The sequence below is a fragment of the Diabrotica virgifera genome, chromosome 8, assembly GCF_917563875.1.
Source record: "Diabrotica virgifera virgifera chromosome 8, PGI_DIABVI_V3a".
NCBI classification, from domain to species: domain Eukaryota; kingdom Metazoa; phylum Arthropoda; class Insecta; order Coleoptera; family Chrysomelidae; genus Diabrotica; species Diabrotica virgifera.
This window is the reverse complement of record NC_065450.1, coordinates 218,733,497-218,751,989: the sequence shown is the minus strand read 5'-3', so window position 1 is coordinate 218,751,989 and position 18,493 is coordinate 218,733,497. Positions and strand designations below refer to the sequence as shown.

The following is an 18,493-nucleotide window of genomic DNA, read 5'->3' as shown; positions in this document are numbered from 1 at the left end:
AACAGAAGTCAACAGAAAGAGGTGAGTTAGAAAATCTAGAATATCCCAATGAAGTGACTACAGAACAACCAATGTCTGAGGACATGAAAACCAAAGAAAATTCCAACCAAACCACTGAAAAACAAACAACTGCAAAGGAGAGACTGCTAGAGTTTTGTAAAGAGTTCAAACTCACAAATAAGAAAGATGTTTGTTGGAAAAAAAATATTACCTATCTTACCAGGCCAGTACAGTGGTTTGTTCCAGAAGAAGTACAAGTTGATGAATTACCTGCTCCTATTGAATATTTTATGAAATACATACCTGATGCTCTGTTTGAGAAGATTTCAGAAATGACTAACTTATATGCCGTACAAAAAAATATTGCTCGGTTTTCTCCATCAGATAAAGAAGAAATAAAGCGATTTGTAGGCATTCACATTATTATGGGAAATCTAAAATTCCCATGAGCAAGACTGTATTGGTCCCAGCTTACAGGTATTTCAATTGTAAAAGATAAGATAATATGACATTCAATCGCTTCTCTAAGTTGCGCAATACCATTCACTTAGTAGATGTAACAGCAAGAGGTGACGAAACAGATCGCATGTGGAAAGTCCGAGAAATATATAATTCCATTAGAAATCGTTGTAGGGAACTTCAAACCGAAACAAATTTGTGCATTGACGAGCAAATTGTTCCATTCAAGGGACAGATCAATGTCAAGCAGTACCTCCCAAATAAATCGAAAAAATGTGGGATCAAATTATGGATATTGGCTGGACAATCTGGTACCATTTACGATTTCATCATATATCAAGGTGCTGAAACGGAAATAAAAGAAAATTATGCACAGTTTGGACAAGGAGCTGGAACTGTGATGCAGCTAGTTGAGAGAATTGAAGAAACTCATCACGGTTTGTACTTTGATAATTTCTTTAGTTCTTATCACCTCTTTCAATGGTTGAACAATAAATCTATTATGGCTGTCGGAACAATTAGAATAAACCGATTTTTTGGACCAGAACTAACATCTGATAAAGATCTAAAAAAAAAATGGTAGAGGTAGTTTTGATGTAGCGGTTAGTGAAGATGGAATTGTGATTACAAAATGGTTCGACAATAAACCAGTTTTAGTGGCTTCAAATTTTGTTGCAGCGGGAAAAATGGATTTGTGCCAGAGATGGGATAAGACGTCGAAAGAGTATATAAATGTATCTAGACCGGAAGCCATATCGCTTTACAATTCCAACATGGGTGGTGTTGATAAGTTAGATTTTTTATTGAGCGTTTACAGATCCTACAGACGATCCAGAAAATGGACTGTACGTATGATAACACATGCTATAGATATGGCGATAGTAAATTCGTGGTTGGAATATAGAAAACAAGCTGAACTGCTAGGCGTAAAACACAATAAAATCCTGGATTTGTGGGACTTTAGAATGAGTATTGGGCAACACCTCATTTTACATAAGGTTCCACCAAAGAGAGGCAGACCATCTGGTCAAGAAAATACTGGTACAACAAATAATAAAAAAACCAAAACTGAAGCAAGGCCATATATTGAATTACGGTTCGACAGCTATAAACATTTTCCGAAAATAGATGAAAAAAAAAAAGATAGTACACGTTGCAAAATGGAGAACTGTAAGGGAAAATCACATACATTTTGCGTGAAATGTAATGTTCACTTATGTTTTGTAAGCGGTCGTAACTGTTTTTTTAAATTTCATGTAAAATGATTAATTCCTTATTTACAAAGAATATTGTTTATTTCATCATTCTAATGATATTCAAATAAATTTCTAAAATCTTCAGGTTTATTTTATTTTGCTTCAAGTAATAATGTCCATCAACATGGACATGTCATATGCCAAGTGACATATGACATATAAAAAAAAAATGATGTTAAAATTATCAACAAAAATAGTTTATTTTATATACCAAATATGAGAATTTTCCCATAGCTCAAAAAAAGTTGTGACTGAAAGGGTTAACTAACTAGTTTTTATATGATACACTATTAGCAGAGACGATAAGCGAGGAGTACTTTACTCGTTGGCTTCTGAAATGGGAATGACAAAATATTTGAATTTATAGGCGAGGATATAAAGCACTAGACTCGCCTAAACCTCTAACTTTTTTAAAGTAAGACAGATTGTTATGAAATCTTCTGCATTGGATTTGGGAGAGCTTCAGGAAAAAAGTTGACCTGTTGGCATAAGGCGTCGTTTAGACACAGCGATAAGTCACAGCAACTTATTGTGATCACAAGTTGCTGTGATTTGTTGATGCTTGAAACGCTGTTTAGACGCTGCGATAAGTTGTTGTGATTTATCGCGATGTGATTGACCACAACAAGAACAAGTGGTAGAAGGGAGTATTGTGTACACTTTACACCCTTCAATACATTATAACGAGTTTTCATCCTAACAAATAGATCCTGTTACCTTCTTCATACAATAATATAAAGGTTGGGTATGTTATACTACAGGGTATTTACAAAGTTATAACCAATTTTATATGAAAATCGTAACAAGTTCAACTCCCTGTATAAATAAAAATAAGCAAAACAACAATGGTTTATTCATGCCATATTTTTTTATTTATTGTCAAAATTTTTAAAAATTATTGATATTGCTAATTTACTTTATATCTAATACAGGGTGAGTTAAAACTCAAGTACATTATTTTCTCAGTAAAATTTAAATGGGATACCCTGTATTTTATATCACTATTGAAAAGTACCATTACCGTACTTTAATTTTTAGATAACATTCCCTATGTCTAAATTTATTAGTTTTCGAGTTACAGTGGAACCCCGATAAGTCGGCCTCCGATAACCCGGAAGTCCGGTTAACTCGGACCGATTTTCATCAGACAAAACAAACATTTTTTCAGTTTGACTGAGTTTTTTACCAATAAATGAACAATACTGTATACAACTGTACGTAGTTTAGATGTACTGTGCACATAGGCGCCCATACCCATGGGCAGGGGGGCCGTGGCCCCCTAGCTTTTCGGATGCTTTAAACTATATATTTTTATCCATAGCAAAATGGATAAAATCCGTACAAAATGTAATATGCAAAATCTTCACGTCTGGCCCCCCTGAAAATTTTTATATGGGCGCCCATGACTGTGCATATTATATGTATTTCACGTTTTTGCAATTATAATGGAGTTTATCTGTAAGTATACCATTTTTTAGTAATTTTTACCATATTCTCCGGCGAACCCGGATTTTCGATAACCCGGATCGGCCGCGGTCCTAATTAATCCGACTTATCGAGGTTCCACTGTATTTTCATTTTTCAATGGACGAGTAGCGTGACTACCCAGATCATCAGACTTTAATAAACTGGACTGATTTTTTGGGGTTACTTTTAGAATAGAATGAAGGTTATAAAATGCCTCCAACAACAAGAAATGAGATGAAAAATAGAATAAAAAGTGTATTTCGAAGTAATAATTTACAAATGCTTCGTAGTGTCAGTAACTCATTCAATAACCGTTTTTAGACATGCATAAAATGTGTTAGGCGGTCATTTTGAACAACTTTGTAATTACATAAATATTTAAAATATTTTAATTTTTTCGTGTTCATGTCTTTTTTGTAAAATTTTTTACTGATAAATTATTTTTCGTTCTTTATTTGTTACATTGGTACATTTACATACAAAAGTAGTTTTTATTTGATTTCACAAAATTTTTGTTTTGTGTTTGTTTTTTTTTCAGAATTTATAATTAATAAATTATTTTTCTTACTTGTTTCTTACACTTACACACAAAAGTAGTGTCATAAATATGTGTGTTGTTAATGTCTTTTTGGTCTCTAATAATTAAAACTCTATTGTTTGGATAACTTTATATTTACATCGTATAAACGGTTATTCAACCATAATTGTTTACAAATACAAATCATTACCTATACCACACATTTGTACATATCAAGTACCTAATTATAACAACTCTTGAATTTACCTACGCTGCATTTTTATACACGAAATAATATCACGTATTAATTCACGGTCAAGAGTCATTGTCTTCGGGCCTGGCGAATACACTACATTATATTTTGATAAAGATATTTACAACTTAATTTATATAGGTTGTCCTAACTATATTACATCTCCCTGTTTTAAAATGAGATATATTCCTCTTTCCCTTTTACAAAATGTTTATGGTTACCTAATACTATTTTCCAAAAATTAAATTTCCCAACTATCCTAATACCCTAAACATGTATATTCTTTTTCCTATTCTAAACCGGTTTTTCCTAATACTAAAAAATTGTTTATTATTATCACTAATTCACTTTCTGTTCCGTCTTGCCTTTTAGGCTTTTCTCCATTCACAAAAAACAGTGTCCACATAAAAACGGTGACTAAACCTATCCGGATTTTTAACATAGTCTTTTAGTGCCTATAAGCATCTCATATAAGAAGGGGAATAATCTAATCTACCTAAATAATTATAAAAATCTCGTATCTAACTAATAAGTCCTAAGCTAAGCTAATATTACTCGAATCAGTTAATAAAAATGTAACTTTTACTTTATTAATAATTCCTATTTCAGTCTTCTTTTGATTTATTTATATACGCCTTACTAACTTTAAAATAATGTACCTATAATAAAAATGTAATCTCTCTAAAAACTTCTAATATGTCTCTATAAAACTTTCAATAACTCTCTTGTACCTATAATAAAGATTTAATCTATGTTGCTGGATGTCTAAAAATTTCACTTTCTGTGTCCCTTTGCTTACTATCTACTAACACTATTGTAAGATATTGTCTATCCTTAATTCAAATACTTCCATTTTCCGCGAAAATTTAACCTGAATTCATTAGCTACGTTTAAAATTTATAAGTTATTTAATTTACGTTACTTTAGAAAAAAAATTTCCAGCTTTAAATCTTAGACATAATTCAATGATTAGCTACTTATTTGATATTATTCCTAATTCTATTGTTTATTTTGACATTTCTGAAAATTTTATGTTTCTTCTTTCATTTTTCCCACATATTTTAATAAAATTCTTTTTTTCTCTCTCTCTTCTTCTTGTCTGGTACTATAGTTATATTTCTTCCTTTTTATCCACATAATAACACTTCTACAGTGTACATAATTCATCTTCATATACATATTTCATATAACAATCATTTGTCATTTAATCATCAATATATCATTTCATAATATAACATCATAATAATCACTTCCTTTACTTATTCCGTTATCCCTCAATGCCTACGTTCGACTAGTCAAAGTGGCTTTACTCGAGAGGAAAGTTCCAATTCTTCTACACATTCCACATAACAATCAGAAAACTCGATACTAGCCACGAAACCTCTGCGTTTTACCTAAATAAAAGCGGGTATAAACTTCGTTGCATAGATCAAATTCTTCTAAAAATATCACAACCTCAATCCCTTGCTTTGAGGCCGTTGTTTATTCACGAGTAATCATGAATAAAATAGGTACCCTTCAAAACACAGAGTGGGTCTCTAATAAGCTTTCAAGCTTCTGTAAATCACTTAGTACCTTCCTAATTTGACAAGAGCAGTGGGTTTCTTATTGTCTCAAATTTCCTCATAATATTCAACTTATAACCTTGTTAGTTCTTCTTCTTATCTATATAGTTCTTCTCTAAATTCCTTATCTCGACGCATCAGGTCCGGTTCGTTAAAAATATATCTCTTGCTTATAGCAATGTTTATCTTAAGCTCTTATATCAACGTATGTCATCACTAATCATTATTCATTAAAAAAAATCATTTATATATCATTAATCACACAAAAATTATTAATTCAGGTTCATATCATACAAAATTTAACACAAAATCGATAAAAATGTATCTAAAAGATCAATAACAAAAACAACTGGCTAATAAAATTCAATAATAGTAATATTCGAAAAAGAAATTCAATAAAAATTCAAAAATAGCATATGCAAAAGTTAGATAAAAATATTCAAAATCAGTTCATATCTCAAAATTCGATAGCAATTTTTGAAAAAAAAATTCGATATTCCATAAAATATTCAAAAATAACCGTACTAAAAATAGAAATCGGATAGAGATTTTTCAAATAAATTCAATAAAGATTCAAAATTCAATAAAAATTCAAGGTCCCTGTAAGTTGTATCCATATGGAAAACTTTTTTATTATTAATTTTACGAAAAAAAGTGATTCTTCATAAAAAGCTCTGCATGGTCCAAAACCTAAGATTTAACCATCAAATATCAATTTTTTTGGATATTATACGAGGTATGTCAAAAAGTTTGAATTTCACTCAAGAGTAAAGTAGCTTTATTTTTCACAATATTGAAAATTGCTATTATGAAAAGTTGTTTGGAATTAAAAACTATATTCTAATATGCAATTACATCCTCCTAATTGAAAAAAATTTTTTTTGAAAAATTATGGATAACATTATTTTTAGTATTTCAATTCTGATAACTCTTATTATTAATTTTACGAAAAAAAGTGATTCTTAATAAAAAGTTCTGGATGGTCTAAAAGCTAAAATACAACCATCTTATATCAAATTTTATCAATTTTATACGAGTTATGTCAAAAAAGATAAATTTAGGTCAAAAGTAAAATACCTTTATAGTTCAGAATATTTCAATTAGAAGGATGTAATTACATACTGAAACATGGTTTTTAATTCCAAATAACTTTTCATAATAACAATTTTCGATATTGTGAAAAATAAACGTATTTTGCTCTTTACCGAAATTCATATTTTTGACATACCTCGTATAAAATTGATAAAATTTGACATAAGGTGGTTGTATTTTAGGTTTTATACCATGCAAAACCTTTTATTAAGAATCACTTTTTTTCGTAAAATTAATAATAAAAGAGTTATCTGAATTGAAATAACTGAAAATAAAGTTATCCATAATTTTTCAAAAAAAAATTTTTTTCAATTAGAAGGATGTAATTGCCTACTAGAGAATAGTTTTTAATTCCAAACAACTTTTCATAATAGCAATTTTCAATATTGTGAAAAATAAAGCTACTTTACTCTTGAGTGAAATTCAAACTTTTTGACATACCTCGTATAATATTCAAAAATTTTTATATTTGATGGTTAAATCTTAGGTTTTGGACCATGCAGAGCTTTTTATGAAGAATCACTTTTTTTCGTAAAATTAATAATAAAAAAGTTTTCCATATGGATACAACTTACAGGGACATACTTTATATAATAAACTTTGATAAAAATATTCAATTCAAAAATCACTTCATGTTTCAAAATTCATAGATATTCTTAAAAAAATCGATACTTCATAAATTATTCAAAAATCAGAAAAGATAAATATTCAATGTTCAATAATAATATGTATATATAAAAAACGAGGGAAGCATTTTCAATAAAGATAGACTAAATTTCTTACTTACATTTTAACACTGTATTTGTTCACTGGGTTCGGTTCCTGGGTCCTGGTCTGGTCCATTTTCCACCGTCGGTGTTTCCAATTTTTGTCGCCCATTGTCAGAAGATTCTCCCAATTAATTTACAGGAGCGCCATGTCATAAATATGTGTGTTGTTAATGTCTTTTTGATCTCTAATAATTAAAACTATTGTTTGGATAACTTTATATTTACATCGTATAAACGTTGATTCAACCATAATTGTTTATAAATACAAATCATTACCTATACCACACATTTGTACATATCAAGTACCTAATTATAACAACTCTTGAATTTACCTACGCTGCATTTTTATACACGACATAATATGTAAACCTCACGTATTAATTCACGGTCAAGAGTCATTGTCTTCGGGCCTGGCTAATACACTACAATACATTTTGATAAAGATATTTACAACTTAATTTATATAGGTTGTCCTAACTATATTACAGTAGATTTTTATTGTTTCAAAAATTGTGTATGTTGTGGTTGAGTTTTTTTTTTGTAAAATTTATTACTAATAAATAATTTTTTTTTATTTGCTACATTGTTACATTTATTACCAGATTGATAATCAGTACTTAATCGTAAATTGTCAGTTTTAGACAATTCAGTCATGGCTTACTCAAAATTTGGAAAGTTTTAGACCCGTAATTAATAATTTGCTCTGAAAAATGAAAATATCTCGAAAACTAATAAATTTAGACATAGGGAATGTTTTATAAAAATTAAAGTACGGTAATGATACTTTTCGATAGTGATATAAAATACAGGGTGTTCCATTTACAATTACCGAGAAAATAATGTAGGTAATGTACCCTCGGAGATCCGTGGAAAAAATGTACACCCAAAATAACAAAATTCAGCTTGGCAACACTGTGCGAATGTTGATAGTAACATATCCTTTTTAAGATAAGCACAACTGTAATTTAGTCCAAACAAATTAATATATTTTTTTGCCAACAAAAATGAGATTTTTCAACCAAATAATATTTCAAATATGATGTGCAAAATAATTTTTAATTGGGTTCTGCTAATGGGCTTGCTTTTTTTGTCATTAAAGTAAAAAAAAACTAAATTTTACTCATTAAATCAATGTTATCCGGTTATCGTCTTAATTATTTTAACTGTACTAATATCCGTTAAGTAATTCTAAATGATGAATAGGTCGTTAAAACATTTTATCTGTAGCGGCTTCTGGAATATCTTAAAAATATCGAATTTCATTGATAAAATGCGCATATTCCACCGATCTTCGCTTCGACAATACTTGCGTTTTGACTCACGCTGTATTCAATATAAAGAAAATTAGCAATATCAATAATTTATGATATTGATATACGAACGAACTCCTAAAGTACGGAGAACAAGATCTAACTAAACAACTATTAAAACTAATACAAAACATAATAGAACAAAACAGAAGAATGGAGATCAAGCATTCACAAGAATGGAGATCAAGCATTCTAATATCTCCCTTCAAAAAAGGAGACAAATCGGACCCGGAGAATTATAGAGGAATTAACTTATTAAACACAACATTAAAATTAATAACCAAAGTGATAACAAACAAATTGACTGAAATTATAACATTAGCAGAAGAACAACAAGGTTTTAGGTCGGGAAGGTCATGCACTGACGCTGTATTTATAATAAGGTAAGTTCAAGAGAATTCGTTGGAATACAACAAACCTGCATATTTATGTTTCGTGGACCTTAAGAAAGCATTTGACATGGTCAAATTAAAGGACGTTATCCATTTGTTATACTCGAGAGAGGTAACTCTAGGAATCATTAAAACGATCGAAAACATCTCCCAGAACCACACAATAAAAGTAAAAGTGGAAGATGAACTAACTGACCTAATTGAAGCCGGCAATGGGATAAGACAGAGGGATTCATTGAATCCTTTATTGTTCAACCTGATCATGGACGAAATAATAAAAAAAGTAAGAACTAAATAATTACACTTTTATAAAAAATAACTTTTTTATAATAAAACCTTTTTATTATTTATAGGAAAGAATATAAAAAAATGATTTAACGATAAACGATTTAACGATAAAATGCTTAAAATTCCAAAAATTACACTCTAATAAAAATAGTTATTTATGAAACTTCGTGAAGTATGCTTTTTTGCTAACGCACGCGATATTTAGAGTACGAGCGACAACGGAGCGAGTGCTATAAATCGCGTAAGTTCGCAAAAAGTACTTCACGTACAGTTTCATACGATATTTTATCTACGATAAACAAATATAAAAACTGTAACTCTTCGTCACTGGAATTCATTTCTATTCTACAATTTTTAGAACTTTGACATTTAAAAATTCTAACTACTTTCAAACCACAAAACTGTCAAAACTTTTGTTGTAATTCATTGCTCATATTGTCATCACCATGACAACGCGAAAGTTAAAAACAGTGCGAAAAAGTAAATCCCATTTAAAATACATTTTTACTTCACGCATACTTTAAATCCTTCACGCGCTGCTATCTATAATGACAGTTTTCACAAACTAAAAACTTATACATAATATGACATAGAGTAGAAAAAGTACTTTTTATAATATCACGGTTTTGTTATTGTACGTGTACATATGTAGAACACAACATATTTGGAAATAATAATTAACTTACCTATAAAATATGAATTTTTAGTAGGTGTATTAACTGTTATTTATAATTATGATTCCAAAAATTACACTAGTATAAAATAGTACTTTTTAAAATACCACTGTTGTTTAAAATGGTATATATAATTTTAAGTATATAAAGTTTTATTGAAACAATTAAAAAATATACGCAACAGCCGGGTTGGGTACTTTAAAATATCATTGCTTTAGTCACATTTTTAAAATAGTTTGAAATTAAAAAAATCGATTTATCCATACAGTGTGATTGGTCTGTAAAGCTTTGTAGATCCGTTATAAGTAATAGATAGTAATAAAAGTCAATAACAAAAATTGTAGCCAACTTTGATTACAGATTGATAATCAGTAATCGTAAATTGTAAGTTTTAGACAATTATTCAGTCATGGCTTACTTAAAATTTGGAAAGATTTAGACCCGTAATTATTAATAATTTTGCTCTGAAAAATGAAAATATCTCGAAAACTAATTTTACACATAGGGAATGTTATACAAAAATTATAGTATGGTAATGGTACTTTTCGATAATGATATAAAATACAGGGTGTTCTATTTAAAATTACTGAGAAAATAATGTACTTGCGTTTTGACTCACCCTGTATTCAATATAAAGAAAATTAGCAAAACAAACATTTACGAAAATTTTGACAATAAATAAAAAATATGACGTTAATAAACCATTGACCTTGTGCTTGCTTTTATTTATACAGGTAGTTAGGGTTTTCATATAAAATTGGTTATAACTTTGTAAATACCCCGTGTAACATACCAAACCTTTATATTTTTGTAATCAAAAAGTTACGAAGATTCCGAATATAAAATAAAATACAGGGTGTTCTATTTAAAAAAGCATAAGTTTGGTCTGCCACTGTGTTATCGAACACCCTGTAACATTCTAACTAATTTTGTAATGTGAAGCTCAAAGTTCGCTACAATTTTTGTTATTAAGTTTTATCGCTATACATTTCTATAACGGATCTACGGAGCTTCACCCCACTAATATTTAATCACCCTGTATAATAGCAGTTAAATATTGCATTGTTAGCTAGTTCTAAGTTATCCTGAAAATTTCAGGTGTCTAGGTAGTCTAGAACTATTTTTAAAATGGATTACAAAATTTGCGGAGTCCGTGACACCAACCGAGCCAAGTATATAAAAAGGTTTTAAAAAGGATACCAAATGAGAGACAAACAACTCAAAATAATCTTCTATGCATACGATGCAATACTAATCTCTCAAAATGAAGATGATTTACAACGTATTCTGCACCAATTTAAAATAACCGCCAGAAAATTTAACATGTTAATTTCACCAAAAAAGACAAAATGCATGGTTATAACAGCAGATCCCATAAGATGTAAATTGGAGCTGGAAGATCAGATAATAGAACAAGTGATGGAGTTTAAATACCTAGACATCACACTATCTAGCTACGGAAGGCTCGAAACAGAAGTGGAAGATCAAGTGGATAGAGCAAACAGAGCCGCAGGTTGCCTGAATGACACAAAGGCAGAATTTACAAAACAGTCATCAGACCAATAATGACATACGCGCCAGAAACACGACCCGACACAGAGAGGACAAAAAGATTGCTCGAAACAGCGGAGATGAAAACCCTTCGAAAAATCGATAGTAAGACTCTATGGGACAGAGCTAGAAGTACAGATATACGACAGAAGACAGGGTAAGAAACATAAGAATAGAATGGAATGACCACATAAGCCGAATGACAACAGAGTAGTCAGGACAGCGAGAGACGGTTTCCCAATAGGAAGACGATCAGTGGAAAGAGCACGAAAACGATGGAACGACAACTTACTAGAGGCACATTGAAAAAACAGACCGTCATGTCTATACAAAAAGAAGAAGAAGAAGAATAATTTATGATCATCAACAATCCATTGCTTTTGTGCTTATTTTCAACGAAAACTTTTCGTTTATAAATTTGCAAAAGTCTGTGTGTTATTGCGTTGCCGCTCCTGCAATACTTACAGCAGGTGTATCGATGGATTCTTATGTAGTTTTGCCTTCTGAATCCAAATCTGAAAACGGCATTTCGATATCTCTAACCGTCTTCGAGATAATCGACCTAAAAGTCTAAAATGTGACGTCACAATCCGGTTATTTCCTACCGACGCACTAAACGTCAGCTCAAATGATTGATTAGGAAGTAGGCTACTTTTTAAATCTCAATTTGTTCAGCAAAGCATAGTTTATTTACATTTGAGTTTGACACTTCGTGAATGTCAAACTAAATTTTAAATTAAGTATTAATAAAACATCAATGACATTTGATAGTGAATTTAATTATTATATAAAATAAATAAGATGTCCAAAAATACAATTTGAGTATATTTTAAAAGCAATAATTTATTAAGTAGGTATATATTTACGAGTATACGGCCTACCCTTTATAATAAATGGACTGTTCCATTTGTTATGAAATTAAAATACAGGGTGTTCAGAAACTCTACCGACAAACGGAGGTTCCTCAGATAATTTTAAGACAATTTAACCCAATTCATCTAGTCCTAAAATGCTTCCTAAAGAAGCTAGAGCAATTTGAAGATGGCGTCTGGTAATTAGTTTATCTTAAATATCTCCAGAACGCTTCTATTTACAACAACGAAAATTGGTACACATATTTATCTTCCAGGGATAAATCGATTTCATTAATTGCAAATTTCTAGTACCGGTCATAGGCGTCCGTTTGGGCAGGGCATCAGTTATAATATCACATAACTTTTTTGTTTTCAATTTTTAAGCACTTTTGAGTCTGGATTATTAAAATGTAAGGTATTATGGTACTAAAAGGAACTCTTACTTTAAGTCGATAGGATACACCGTTTTCTAGAAAAATCGATTTGAAAATTTTTCGTTGTTTGAATATCAAAAAAAATTCAATAAAAAAAAATATTTAGAAAAACCAAAATTGGTACATTTATTTATATTCCAGATATGAATCGATTTTATTAATTGTGAATTTCTAGTACCGGTCATATGCGTCCGTTTTGGGTAGATCAACGGTTATTTTATCGCATACCTTTTTTGTCTTTAATTTTTAAGGATTTTCGACACTAGATTATTAAATTATGAGGTATTCTAGTATTAAAAGTTACTTTTGCTTGAAGTTGGTAAAATATACCGTTTTTTTTTAATTTTCAAAAAATTTTTCAAATTCAGGAAACGAAAAATTTTCAAATCGATTTTTTTAGAAAACGGTGTGTCCTACCGACTTAAAGCAAGAGTACCTTTTAGTACTAGAATACCTCACAATTTAATAATCCAGTATCAAAAGTTCTTAAAAGTTAAAGACAAAAAAGTTATGCGATAAAATAACCGTTGCCCCACCCAAAACCACCACCCAAAGTCACCATAGATGGAATCGATTTATCTCTGGAAGATAAATATGTGTACCAATTTTCGTTTTTTCTAACTAAAAGCGTTCTGGAGGTATTTAAGAAAAACTAATTACAAGACGCCATCTTCAAAGAGCTCTAACTCCCTTAGGAATCATTTTCGGACTAGGTGAATGTGGTTAAATTCTCTTAAAATTATCTGAGGAATCTCCTGTCTTCGTTTGTCGGTAGAGTTTCTGGACACCTTGTATAGTCGGTTCGCTAAACTCGACACAACTGTCTAGTGATTTTAGTAGGTAATTTTTTTGTTTTTTGCGAATTTTGCCAAAATTGGCAAAATTACTAATTATTTAGTAATTATTAACTAGGTAATTAGTAATTATTTTTTTGCCAAATTGGCAAAATTATTGACTAAAATCAGTTGCCAGTTGTGTCTGAGTTTAGCGAACCGACAGTATATGAAATAATATTGTTTGTTATAAAAAATTATGGTCTGATATGTGCAATTCTAACGGAAAAAAATATTTGAAGATTTTTCTCAAATTATGGATACCAACATCTTCATTTATAACTCTTTTATTTTTAATTTGACGAAGGAAAGAGTTATTCTTCATAAAAAGCTATTCATGTTCCAAGATTTATGATGCAACCAACATATTTATATAAAGTTTTATTAATTTTATACGAGGTATATAAAAATATAAATTTAGATCAAGAGTAAACTACCTTTATAGTTCATAACATTTAAATTAGAATGATATAATTGCACATTAAAACATAATTATTAATTCTAAACTACTTTTCATAATAGCAATTTTCCATATTACGAATTAAAATACGTAAATAAACAAAGTTTTCGTTATGATAATGCTCGCATTTTCAGCTTGTTATTTATACAACGAGTTAATTTGTTACAATTTGTCATATAAAATTGGTTATAACTTTGTAAAATACCCTGTATAACATAACAATCCGTTATACTTTTATAATGGCGAAATTAAGAAGATTTTGAATATAAAATAAAATACAGGGTGTTCCATTTAAAGAAACATAAGTTTGGTCTGCCACTATCAGGAACCTGAGGTTAAGCTATGGCCCATTCTTCACCAAACACCCTGTATATTGAAACAAAATAAAAATATACACGTCTAATAAATTTTATTCGACGAATAACTAACTATTCATTGATTTATTTGTTGTTGGTGAAACCGGACCTTAGAGGTGTAATGTTTTATTTCCTCCCCTATTAATAGAAAACACTGTTTTTTTATTCCTGTTGGCTGTTGAGAAATACATGAATGGGAATACTTTTCTACAATATATTATACTAACTATACTTTTGTATATTTTTAGGAATTCATATCTTTCATTCGCGAACATAGTCACGCGTCTGGTCACGCTTGGGCGATGTCGCCGCCAGTCGCAGCACAGATCATATCAGTTCTAAAGATAATCATGGGCAAAGATGGTACAAACGAAGGACAAAAGAGAATCGAAAGGTTAGCTAGGAATTCCAGATACGTCAGGTTGCGTCTCGAACAGATGGGTTTGATCGTACACGGTAACCAAGATTCTCCAGTAGTTCCCATTTTAGTTTATCGTTACTCAAACGTAGCGTAAGTATTGATTTTGTCTTGCTTTTACCGTATTCAAAGGCCAACTCTCCTTTTTTTCTCTATGATTTATCTTCAATGCAGGTCATGAGATCATGACTATGATTATTAAGTGATTTCTCTATTTTAAATATTTAATTTTTCTCTTCATGTAGCATACCATATTCTTTACACTTCGTCATATACAGTGAGCACGTAAAGCACAAAGGATTTTGGAAAAAATCCCGTAACAGGTCGATGTTTATTTTGGAATTACGATTTTTTGCATATATGTAAAGAAAAACTATTGTTTATTTTTCTTTAATAGTTTTTCTTGAATATTTATTTATATTCTCATTTTTTTGCGCCACTGTCAAAACATTAATTTCTTCTTCTTATTTTTATGTTGACTTATGACTTGTGAGGTGTTTGACAGTGACAATTAATTAATTTCGATGATTGAAATATTTATTAAAAACAACATTTTTGCTAATAGAAATATAATAATTTTTCATTATAAAATGGCAAAATTGAGATTTGAATTTACCGTTAAATCATTGCAGACTGATACAAAAACAAATATCATCACCATCACCTCAATTGAGACTGAGGTAAATGAAATTTTTTCAATACCTAATCTATCATGAAAAAATCCAGACGACAGCAGCTTTTCAGAAAGTAAAACGAGCTCTAACAAAACGGGGCACTACAAGAAAAGTTTGGATCGCAGATGAAAATATTTTGACAGTTTATATGGACGAATATGGGAATATACAATTCAATGATTTTCTCTTAGAACAACAAAGTATTCAACGGACAGAATCGTTAAGATCCACACCTGGTATCTCACTAGATACGTTAGAACAGATCTTAGAGAGATTACCAAACTCAAATGAAAAACAATGTATTGAATTCTTTAATAAAAAAAAGTATCAGAACAATTTGTGATAGAACAATTTACAGGTAAAAATGTGAATGTTTTACAATGGATGGAAACATTTGAAAATGAGTGTACAAGATTGCAAATAGATCAAAATACTGAAAAAATTGAAATTCTAAGACTATTTTTAGAAGGATCATGTGTGGATTGGTACAGGTCAATAATGCTTATAAAATATTCAATAAATTCTGATTGGGATGAATGGAAAAACAAATTTTGTGATACCTATGCAGACATAGGTAAGACATAGGTATGCAGACAGGTAAAAAGTTAGATGAATTAAGGATTGGACCATACAAAATATTAAGAGGATCGGTACGTATTTTCGGCTGCAATGCTATTCAAATGGGGATTAATTTTTTTCGAATCCTGAGAAAACTAATAAGTATTTTTGAAAAATTTAAACGCAGAATGAAAGATTACGTTATTAGCGAGGGCCGAAAGTCCCTGGGAACTTCTATAATGTTTATTTTAATAAGTTACAGGGGTGAAAAACTAAGAGAAAATTTAGTGTGATTTTTAATTTCAAATATCTTATTCAAAATAAACTTTTTATTTATTCTAAGGGACTTTCGGCCCTCGGTAATAATTTAGTCTTTCATTCTGCGTTTAAATTTTTCAAAAATATTTATTGGTTTTTTCAGGATTCGAAAAAAATGAACACAATGCCGTGGTAATATTTTCCAAATCTATCTTTGTCTTACAACGCACTCAGCCGAATATAATATGGTCAGCATATATTGTCAGTCAGACAGTGACAATCAGTGACAATTTTAAATATTTGACATTGCATCGGGAATATTTTGTGTTATTGATTAAATATTATTGATATATAGTTTATTTGGTAAATAATTGATTTAAGACGTGAACTTGAATAAAAAGTTATTTATTGTGTATTATTTGTGGAAGATCCAATCAGAGAATACATCAGGATAATATATTCTGTGATCCAAGTATTTTGTTGTTAAAGATGTTCAAAATTGTAAGCGTTCCATAACAATATATTATTAAAAAATCACTTTAACACTTTTCCTCTTTTCTAGATTGAGTATTAGTTTTTGTTTAATTTTTTTTTTAATTTTTGTTTAAAAAATTATCACATTTATTATCTGAATTAATAATTTGCAATTATAAAAATAACAGTTATCCAAGAACATTCAAAAGCCATCTCTTTAAATTAATGATGACATTTTCAAGTAGAATGACATTCTAGTAATGTTTACATATCCATACCAGTGTGAATTTTACTACACGTAATTTGCCGTGTAAAGACAGAAAAAGTAGGGATAAACGTAAAATATTTGCGAATTATGTACCCATAGCCTTAAAGAAGATTTCAAATTCAATTTACGAAGTTGATACTGGGCATAGGAAAACAGAATCAAACCTCTTCCATATAACTAAACTTACTCCAGTATTGAAAGAAAATATTAAGTGAACGTTCAATTTTTGTTTTGAAAGTTCTTCTCCAAGGGGGGGGGGAGATGTCAAGAAAAACTATTGTTTATTTTTCTTTAATAGTTTTTCTTTAATATTTATTTATATTCTAATTTTGTTACGCCACTGTCAAAACATTAAGTTCTTCTTACTTATTTTTATGTTCACTTATGACTTGTGAGGTGTTTTGACAGTGACAATTAATTAATTTCGATGATTGAAATATTTATTACATACAAATATATTATTATACTAGTGGCGTCATCCATCTGCGAGTGATGACGTAATCAATAATTTTTTTAAATGAGAATAGGTGTCATTTGATAGCTCATTTGAAAGGTTATTCAATTCTCAATTCTCTATTCATTAATATAGAAATTAACATAATTATTTATATAGGGTGCCCAAAAATTTTTTTTTAATTAATTGAGACAAGAGAGATAGACAATTGTCAGAAGACAGAGAAAAGTGTTTATTTGACAAATAAATATTGCTTTTTGCTTGAATTAAATATTCAAATTGCTAAGAGGCAGGTAAGTGGCAGCTTTAAAATTGAATTTAGGCGAAACAAATATGTATTTGTCAAATAAACAATTTTTTTGTTTTCTGACAGCATTAAAATGCATTTTTAATTAAATAAATTACATACATTCTTCTTTTTGTGTCAATTTAATAAAAAAAATTGTGGACACTGTATAAATAATGATGTTGGGGTTATATTCCAGAATAGGGAATTGAATAACCTTTCAAATGAGCTATCACACGACCCCTATTCTTAAAAAGAATGATCGATTACGTCATCACGCCCAGATGAATGACATTAGTATGATATATATGCCAAAAACTCGTAATTTAAAAATAAAAATCGATCTGTTTCGGGATTTTTTTCCAAAATCGCTTATTTATGAAAAATTGAATTTGAACAAGTCTTTTTGTCATTCAAATTTCATTAAACTACTTCACTTGAGAGTAGTTCTAGCTCGACTGACAGCGCAGGTGACCTCCTTGCTATGTGCTGTCAACATCCACCGCGACTTAACTAGTCTCATCCAACGCGACCTACACCTCCACCTCCACCCACTAGTTCTGTTCTTACCC

The 18,493-nt window shown here is 29.9% G+C and overlaps 1 protein-coding gene across 1 annotated transcript in view; it reads left to right on the top strand.

Moving 5' to 3' along the window:
• LOC114336423 (serine palmitoyltransferase 2) overlaps nucleotides 1-18,493 on the top strand; it is an 81,855-nt gene that overhangs the window by 60,203 nt on the left and 3,159 nt on the right. The window contains exon 7 of the mRNA XM_028286788.2: nucleotides 14,780-15,042. Within this exon, the coding sequence (XP_028142589.2) occupies nucleotides 14,780-15,042 (263 nt within the window). The remainder of the gene's footprint in view (nucleotides 1-14,779; nucleotides 15,043-18,493) is intronic.